Genomic DNA, 9,847 nt, shown 5'->3' on the forward strand with positions numbered 1-9,847 from the left:
TTTGCGTGCACGCGATTCCGAGAAATAATTTCCAAGTTTATTCTACTATTCTGAAACAACCCCAACAGACTAGAATCGATCAGCGAATAAGTACCTAAAAAACTTGCGCCGGAGTCCCCACGCACTGTCTTTTGATGCATTAATAGTCAGTTCGATCGTAATGACGACTACAGTTCACGATGACGAACCAGCCCGTGACAATAGGAGCAAACCCTAAGTCCAACAGTGACTACGGTCTTCAATTGAATCGATGGTTCCTAAAACCAATCGGTGTATGGCCATCGTCTCCCTCTACTACGAGATTCGAGAAGATAATTTCGATTACATTAAACGTCATTTGCTACACTTCGATAATACTCACTACGGTTCCTTGTTTGATGCGCATGTTTCTAGAAGACGAGAGTATTTATTTGAAACTGAAGTCGCTAGGTCCCGTGAGTCATTGGATCGTCAGTGGCGCGAATTACACTACTTTACTACTGCGGAGCAAAGATATACGTCAGTGCATGGAACACATGGAAGCTGACTGGCAAACAGCGACCAGAGAGAAGGATCAATGGGTGATGCTAAAGAACGCGAAATTCGGTCGCTATGTAGCAGCTTCGTGCGCTATTTTTATGCAGAGTGGCGTTATGTGCTTTATTTTCGTCACAGCAANTGGATACAGTGGAGATTCAAATTGGAAACGAGACGAGGATTTTACACGTATTACCTTGTGCAGTATACAAGAAGCTGATAAACGTCGATGAAAGTCTAACGAACGAAATCGTGCTCTTCTTGCAAGCGTGGTGTACTATTATTGCGAACTCCAGTACAGTTGGAATGTTTAGTCTTGCAGCTGTTCTAGCTGCTCATGCATGCGGTCAGCTGAATGTAGTTATGGTATGGATCACTGAATTCGTGAACGAACCGAAGAAGACAGATGGTCCTAAGAGCATAGGAGTTATCGTGGAGCGACATTTGAGGACGCTGAAGTAAGATTATTCGTATCCTTTTTTGTTGGTTTCGTGATAGTGAACACTGTGACTATGTTACGTGATAATTGCAGTTTCATTGGATATATCGAGAATTTGATGAACCGGATATATTTTCTAGAAATATTTAGATGCACAATGGACATATGCATACTGGGTTACTACATTCTTTCGGTATACATCAAACATTCTCCCTCAATGTCAAATTCACAGTGTTCACAAAAAGTATTTACACACCATTGCACGTATTATAACATTAACACATTAATTAATTATATCCAAGTATGACAAATTTCCTATCATTCAGTACTACTTTCATATAATTAAAACTTTAATAAATAAAACGAAATATACAACTCCATTAAAAAGGCGCTTCATTAAGAAATGATGTGCAGATACTTTTTGGAGTCACTGTAAATTAGTTTTAATATATAACTATCTTATTCCTTTTGCATGACACTTCCAGGAATGGGCTGATCAAAACGTCCAAAGTCTGATTACGTATATCATGATATATATTTCAATCGGTTTCAACGTTTTTCTAATATGTTACATAGGTGAAATATTGACAGAACAGGTATCAGGCACATATTAATGTATGACATAAATGCAACAGATCAAAATCGTGATAACGATTAACGAAATTGAATTTTTCACAGAGCAAAAAGGTTGGTGAAGTAGTTTATATGACAAACTGGTATTACTTACCGGAAAAAACAATCCTCGACTTGATTTTGATCATCGCGCGATCTGGTGTGCTCGTACAAATCACTGCTGGAAAGATGGTTCACATGTCCGTCTACACATTCGGTGATGTAAGTCATTTTGATTCTCATATTTATACCTGTGTGTCCGTCTACGTGAAATATTCTCATTTCAGGTGATAAAAACCGGTTTCGCATATTTGAATCTCCTACGACAAATAACATGATTAAATACACTACCAATTAATTTTTGAATTGTGTAACTTTTTGTAAACGATATTGTAAAATTTGGAATACAAACAATAGCAACACAGAAGCTGCATCATATGCACCAGAATTTTATACATTTAATGTACATATACATGTATTTTATATTTATTATATTCTTATTTGTTTCTGTCATTACCAATTATTTTCCTCGCATTACTATCTTCTCAATTCCAATACTTGAAAATGCTGACGGAATTCTCCATTGTTTTGAGGCAGTGAAATATTTTTCTTACTGGTCGCCTCTGCAGTTTGTCCGCCTTTCTCGAGATCCGAAGACACTTCCTTTTTCCACCTAATTGGCTGACTCCTATGCTAATTCAGCCAGTTAGGGATTTGTCTATTGTTCTCGTTGCACTCCGTACTCCCTGCACTCTTAGCGTGCTTCTTACAGATCGCAGTACGACTTGGTGGAGAAACTTGTTTCTGTACATTTGATGACGCAGAAGAACTTCTTTCTGGCCAGAACCACTTGATGCGATCTATCTTTAATCACCAGATTTTTGACAGGTGGGCCCTTTAGAAACTCGAGATTTATTACACTCGCAAATGCTATTGAGGCTGATGAAAAAACTTGAATGGAAAAATACATAGACGTGAAACCAACCAAAGCGACGGATAGAAAACTGAAAAAATTTTCTCGCAGGCGCGAGTCTCATAAATCTTGACACAAAAAAGTTTGGTTTTTACTTACTCTTGCCGTCGGCCACCACACCATGGGTCCAGATATTGCTCTATTCATATTTTCAATTTTTGTTACATTTTAATGAAGCATCACACGACTTATATCTACATAACAGTATTTTCTTATATGTTTATATACACACGAAACAAATTAACAAAGCTTCGTACAAAAAGATGGATCATCCTGTATATATGACGATAGCTTCATATACAAACTATTTTTCAAAATGTTACCCACGCACGAACTTAAATAGAAATTTGTTTCACTGAAGTTTCTAACGACTACTTTATATTAGGTATTTTATTTCTGCATAATATATGAATTATACGCACTTTTCCATAAATGTCGCATCAATGCATCAAAAATCGCAACCTACTCATATCGTTTTATCATCTTCGGTAACAAACTATTAATGCTGATAAAATTTGACATCTTTTCAGAAGATATGAATGTACTTATTTCTAGGAATGGTCCGATCATGATGTTCGAAGCCTCACCTCTTATTTCGTAATATGCGCATCACTCACTTTCAATACATTTGTACTATGTTATATCGGCGAATTACTAATAGAACAGGTACCAGAGACACGTTAACGCGAAGATATCTAGCGATCAATACGGAGGAATCCACGACTAATCGAATGAATTGTTGACAGTGCATGAAATTCGGTGAGAGTTTATATGACAAATTGGTATTTCTTACCTAGAAAAAGGATCCTCGAGTTGATTTAGAAAATCTCACGATCGAGTGTGGTCATTCAATCATCGCAGCAAAATTAATTCACATGTCCATACACACGTTCGCTGATATAAGTCAGATCATAATCTGTTATCTACGTATATGCATTTTTCTTTCCAAACTATAATATTTGCTATTCCAGGTGATGAGATTGGCATTTGCGTATCTTAATATACTGTGTCAAATGACATAACTAAATTCATTTCTTATGAATTTCTTACTTATATAATTTTGCAGATAAAATCGTAGAAATTGAAATATAAAGAATGATAACATACTTTAATGTCTTATAATTCTATCAATATGTATATTCTTCTTAAATTTTATTCTTTCTTTGAGATTTTTCATTGGTATTATAATTATTGATAATATTTTCTTCGTATCAAATGAAACAATGTCAGACGATATTCGTTCGACAATATCAAGTCAAATCTTCGGGATGGCATTACAAAGCAACGACATTAAAGCACTGACGAATCCGACTATAAGCTTTTGTGACATAACGCAAATCCATTAAAAAAAGTTTGAGTATACAGTGAAGATGCACTTAGCGTGCACGCGATTCCGAGAAATAATTTCCAAGTTTATTCTACTATTCTGAAACAACTCCAACAGACTAGAATCGATCAGCGAATAAGTACCTAAAAAACTTGCGCCGCAGTCCCCACGCACTGTCTTTTGATGCATTAATAGTCAGTTCGATCGTAATGACGACTACAGTTCACGATGACGAATCAGTCCGTGACAATAGGAGCAAACCCTAAGACCAACAGTGACTACGGTCTTCAATTGAATCGATGGTTCCTAAAACCAATCGGTGTATGGCCATCGTCTCCCTCTACTACGAGATTCGAGAAGATAGTTTCGATTACATTAAACGTCATTTGCTGCACTTCGATAATACTCACTACGGTTCCTTGTTTGATGCGCATGTTTCTAGAAGACGAGAGTATTTATTTGAAACTGAAGTCGCTAGGTCCCGTGAGTCATTGGGTCGTCAGTGGTGCGAATTACACTACTTTACTACTGCGGAGCAAAGATATACGTCAGTGCATGGAACACATGGAAGCTGACTGGCAAACAGCGACCAGAGAGAAGGATCAATGGGTGATGCTAAAGAACGCGAAATTCGGTCGCTATGTAGCAGCTTCGTGCGCTATTTTTATGCAGAGTGGCGTTATGTGCTTTATTTTCGTCACAGCAANTGGATACAGTGGAGATTCAAATTGGAAACGAGACGAGGATTTTACACGTGCTACCTTGTGCAGTATACAAGAAGCTGATAAACGTCGATGAAAGTCCAACGAACGAAATCGTGCTCTTCTTGCAAGCGTGGTGTACTATTATTGCGAACTCCAGTACAGTTGGAATGTTCAGTCTTGCAGCTGTTATGGCTGCTCATGCATGCGGTCAGCTGAATGTAGTTATGGTATGGATCACTGAATTCGTGAACGAACCGAAGAAGGCAGATGGTCCTAAGGGCATAGGAGTTATCGTAGAACGACATTTGAGGACGCTGAAGTAAGATTATTCGTATTCTTGTTTGTTGGTTTCGTGTTAGTGAACACTGTGATTATATTACGTAATAATTACAGTTTCATTGGATACATCGAGAAGTTGATGAACCGAGTATATTTTTTCGAGATATTTAGATGCACGATGAACATATGCATACTGGGTTACTACATTCTTTCGGTATACATCAAACATTCTCCCTTAATATCAAATTCACACTATTCACAAAAAGTATATGCACATCATTGCACGCATTATAACATTTACACATTAATTAATTAGATCCAAATATGATAAATTTCCTATCATTCAATACTACTTTCATATAATTAAAACTTTGATAAATAAAACGAAATATACAACCCCATTAAAAGGGCGCTTCATTAGGAAATAATGTGCAGATACTTTTTGGTGTCACTGTAAATTAGTTTTAATATATAACTATCTTATTCCTTTTGCGTGACACTTCCAGGAATGGGCTGATCAAAACGTTAAAAGTCTGGTTACGTATATCATGATATACATTTCAATCGGTTTCAACGTTTTTCTAATATGTTACATAGGTGAAATATTGACAGAACAGGTATCAGGCGCATATTAATGTATAACATAAATGCAACAGATCAAAATCGTGATAACGACTAACGAAATTGAATTTTTCACAGAGTAAGAAGGTTGGTGAAGTAGTTTATATGACAAACTGGTATTACTTACCCGATAAAACAATCCTCGACTTGATTTTGATCATCGCGCGATCTGGTGTGGTCGTTCAAATCACTGCTGGAAAGATGGTTCACATGTCCGTCTACACATTCGGTGATGTAAGTCATTTTGATCCTCATATTTATATCTGTGTCCGTCTCCATGAAATATTCTCATTTCAGGTGGTAAAGACCGGTTTCGCGTATTTGAATCTCTTACGACAAATAACATGATTAAATATACTACTAATTAATTTTTTAATTATGTAACTTTTTGTACACGATATTATAAAATTTAGAATACAAATAATAGCAACACAGAATCTGGATCTAATGCACTGGAATTTTATACATTTAATGTACATATACGTGTATTTTATATTTCTTATATCCTTACTTGTTCCTCTCATTACTCATTATTTTCCTCGCATTACTATCTTCTCAATTTCACATCTATTCCAATACTTGATGGTGCTGACGGAATTCTCCATTGTTTTGAGGCAGGTATAAAATGCATTATACCGCGAAAAGAATGAAATTATATCACATCATTAACATATTGATTGCCACAAGTGACTTTCTAATGACGTCATAGTGGCCACTGTTGACCGGCGATACCAGAATAGAAGTATTTACATTAAATGTATAATTGTACTTGTAAAGTGTTTAATACTTTTGATGTTACAGTAAATACCTTTATCAGTTTTATTCTTCACACAGTTACAAATTTTATCGTGCATATACCGAAGAAATATTTCCATCCTAACGGTACAAGTTAACACTTAATTCGTTTCGACACAATCTTCCAACAGTCTAAACAATCGATTTCATAAATTCTTCCCTGCCTCGACCAAACCCAATTCGATCTCGTGAACCACAAGAGGCATTGCGTGCTTCGTGCTCTTCGATTCTTGCAATTATACACAACTTTCTAAACCAACTTCCAAACCTACATTTGTTGTCTTACCATAAATTCTAACAACTAGACAAATCGATCGGCTATAATACTACCGAAAAAAATTCGCGCAGGCGTTGAACAACTTCATGCTATTATTCTTCTATAAGAGAGGCAATTCAATAGTTACCGGGACTCCGATGAGCAGCCACGATGAGCGAATCCGCGATCATAAAAGCGAACGCCAAGAGTCATAGCGATTACAGTCTACAAATAAATCGCTGGATATTAAAACCGATCGGTGCTTGGCCATATTTCTCCACTACTTCGACACGCGAAAGAGTCATTTCCTTGTTTTTAATCGTTCTCTGCTACGTCATTATACTGTTCAACGTAATCCCTTGCGTCGCTCATTTAATCTTCGTAGGTGATAGTTTTTATAGAAAAGTAAAAGTGTTCGGTCCTCTGATTCATTCATTTCTCGGTGGAATCAATTACACGAACCTACTGTTTCGGGGCAGAAATATCAGTGAATGTGTGGAACGCATTGAAACTGACTGGCGGATGGTGAAGAAGGAGGACGAGCAACAAGTAATGTTGAAACACGCGAAGTTTGGCCGATACGTGTCGACTATATGCGCGATATTCGTGCACAGTGGTATCATGTCTTACTGTATAGTAAGCGCGTCCAATGTGCAGATCATCAAAGTTGGCAACGAAACAAGGACCATACGTACGTTACCGTTTGATGTTTACAACAAGATGATCCCAGTCGACACGAGTCCCGCGAACGAAATAGTCCTCGTAGTGCAGTTTGTATCGGCTTTCATCGCCGACTCCAGTGGAATTGCATTTTACACCCTCGCGAGTGTTTTGGCCGCACATGCTTGCGGTCAACTGGACGTGTTAACGATGTGGATCAATGACTACGTGAATGAAGCTGGAAACAGAAAGCAGGATGCTTCTTTTAGAAAAATTGAAACGATCGTAAAACATCATCTGAGAATACTAGAGTAAGATTCTTATATCTTTTTGATTAATTCCTTGACAATGACTTTTTTATTGATGATTATTTATTGGTGTTAATTGCAGTTTTATAGCACGTATAGAGGAAATAATGAGCTGGGTATGCATGATAGAGTTGTTTAGATGCGTTTTGGCAATATGCATGGTTGGGTATTATATCGTTATGGTACATATGGAACATCAAACATATGTAGTGTTTATTATGTTAACTAATTTTTTAAACTGACCTTGCATAATATTAGATTGTCCCAAAAGTGTTTTTCAACAAACATATCTTTTACAACAATGCATCTTTATACAAACATGAAACCTCATCTGTCAAATGTTGTTTTCTTTATATCAATAGAATAAAATACATAATACATAATTCAATAAAATAACACAAAACAAAAAATGTTGCCTATCTATTATTGCTACATAACAGTATTTTCTTATATGTTTATATACACACAAAACTAATTAACAAAGCTTCGTATAAAAAGATGGATCATCCTGTATTTATGACGATAGCTTCATATCCAAACTATTATGTGCAAAATGTTGTTATCCACGCACGAACTTAAATAGATATTTGTTTCACTGAAGTTTCTAACTACTACTTTATATTGGATATTTTATGTATTTCTGCATAATATATGAATTATACGCACTTTTCCATAAATGTCGCATCAATGCATCAAAAATCGCAACCTACTCATATCGTTTTATCATCTTCGGTAACAAACGATTAATGCTGATAAAATTCGAAATCTTTTCAGAAGATATGAATGTACTTATTTCTAGGAATGGTCCGATCATGATGTTCGAAGCCTCACCTCTTATTTCGTAATATGCGCATCACTCACTTTCAATACATTTGTATTATGTTATATCGGCGAATTGCTAATAGAACAGGTACCAGAGACAAGTTAACGCGAAGATATCTAGCGATCAATAAGGAGGAATCCACGACTAATCGAATGAATTGTTGACAGTGCATGAAAGTTGGTGAGATAGTCTACATGACAAATTGGTATTTCTTACCCAGAAAAAGAATCCTTGAGTTGATTTTGATCATCGCACGATCGAGTGTGGTCATTGAAATCACCGCAGGAAAATTAATTCACATGTCCATACACACGTTCGCTGATGTAAGTCAGATTATTGTATGTATCTACGAATATGTATCTTTCTTTGCAGACTAAAAAATTTGCTATTCCAGGTGATGAGATTGGCCTTCGCTTATCTTAATATACTGTGTCAAATGACATGACTAAATGCACTTCTAATGAATTTCTTACTTATATACTATTGTAGATGAAATTGTAGAATTTGAAATACAAACATTGGTGACACATTTTAATGTCTCGTGATTTTATCAATATCTATGTATTGTTCCTTAATTTTATGCTTTCACTGAGAGTCTTCAAACCGTATTGAATCAAGTATCAGACGGTATTCGTGCGACAATACCAGATCAAATATCAGAGTTGCGACTACAGTGTAACAGCATAGCGATACAGACGAAACCGACTATAAGCCTTTGATATAAAGTATAAACATAATTCGATTACAAAAAAGTAGAAAAAATACTGAAGAGAATAATTTATTGCATGCATACGATTTCAACCGATAATTTCCAAATTTACTCTTCTGTTCTGAAACAAAACTCTATCGTCCAGACGAGTCGATATGCATACTGGGATACTACATTCTTGCGGTATATATTAAATTATGGTTCTTTTCATAACCAAGTACATAGTCTCCGCGGAAAGTATTTGTACAGAATTTTAAGTTTGCTACGATACAGTACTATGTACTTTTATATAACTGAAATTTGATACTATAAAAATGAAACGTACAAACCGATAAAAAAAGAACGCTTCATTGGAAAATAATGTGCAAATACTTCTCGTAATTACCGTACATTAATTTTCTTATATAGTTATCGTATTCCTTTTACCTCATTTTATTAGGAATGGTCTCAGCATGATGCTCGAAGTCTGATTACCTATGTTATGATATACATTTCAATTTGTTTCAACATTTTCTTAATATGTTACATAGGTGAAGTATTGACAGAACAGGTATCAGACTCATATTAATATATGAAATAAATGTAACAGATCAAAATGGTGATAACGACTAACTGAACTGAATTCTTCATAGTGCAAGAAAATTGATGAAGTAGTTTATATGACAAACTGGTGTTATTTGTCCGATAAAGCAATCCTCGATTTGATTTTGATCATCGCGCGATCGAGTGTGATCGTTCAACTCGCTGCTGGAAAAATGATTCACATGTCTGTATACACATTCGGTGATGTAAGTAGATTTGGTTCTTCAAATTACATCTGTATGT

General features: G+C 35.8%; 3 protein-coding genes across 3 annotated transcripts; all 3 read left to right on the top strand.

The window, feature by feature from the left end:
- The first annotated feature begins 105 nt into the window (after window positions 1-105).
- Window positions 106-1,975, top strand: LOC122573795 (odorant receptor 4-like). The gene is made up of 6 exons (XM_043740653.1): window positions 106-653; window positions 691-974; window positions 1,049-1,148; window positions 1,441-1,551; window positions 1,634-1,789; window positions 1,855-1,975. The coding sequence occupies exons 1-6, from the start codon at window positions 180-182 to the stop codon at window positions 1,903-1,905; spliced, it is 1,176 nt and encodes a 391-aa protein (XP_043596588.1). The 5' UTR covers window positions 106-179; the 3' UTR covers window positions 1,906-1,975.
- A 114-nt stretch (window positions 1,976-2,089) lies between these two features.
- On the top strand, window positions 2,090-5,903 carry LOC122573801 (odorant receptor 4-like). Its single transcript, XM_043740668.1, has 6 exons — window positions 2,090-4,566; window positions 4,598-4,890; window positions 4,965-5,064; window positions 5,357-5,467; window positions 5,550-5,705; window positions 5,769-5,903. Exons 1-6 carry the CDS (start codon window positions 4,096-4,098, stop codon window positions 5,817-5,819), a joined length of 1,182 nt encoding a protein of 393 aa, XP_043596603.1. The 5' UTR covers window positions 2,090-4,095; the 3' UTR covers window positions 5,820-5,903.
- Window positions 4,603-8,758, top strand: LOC122573816. Its single transcript, XM_043740710.1, has 5 exons — window positions 4,603-7,493; window positions 7,573-7,672; window positions 8,290-8,400; window positions 8,481-8,636; window positions 8,708-8,758. The coding sequence occupies exons 1-5, from the start codon at window positions 6,694-6,696 to the stop codon at window positions 8,756-8,758; spliced, it is 1,218 nt and encodes a 405-aa protein (XP_043596645.1). The 5' UTR covers window positions 4,603-6,693.
- The last annotated feature ends 1,089 nt before the right edge of the window (window positions 8,759-9,847 follow it).

This window comes from Bombus pyrosoma, linkage group LG2 (assembly GCF_014825855.1).
Source record: "Bombus pyrosoma isolate SC7728 linkage group LG2, ASM1482585v1, whole genome shotgun sequence".
In the NCBI taxonomy this organism is placed as follows: Eukaryota; Metazoa; Arthropoda; class Insecta; order Hymenoptera; family Apidae; genus Bombus; species Bombus pyrosoma.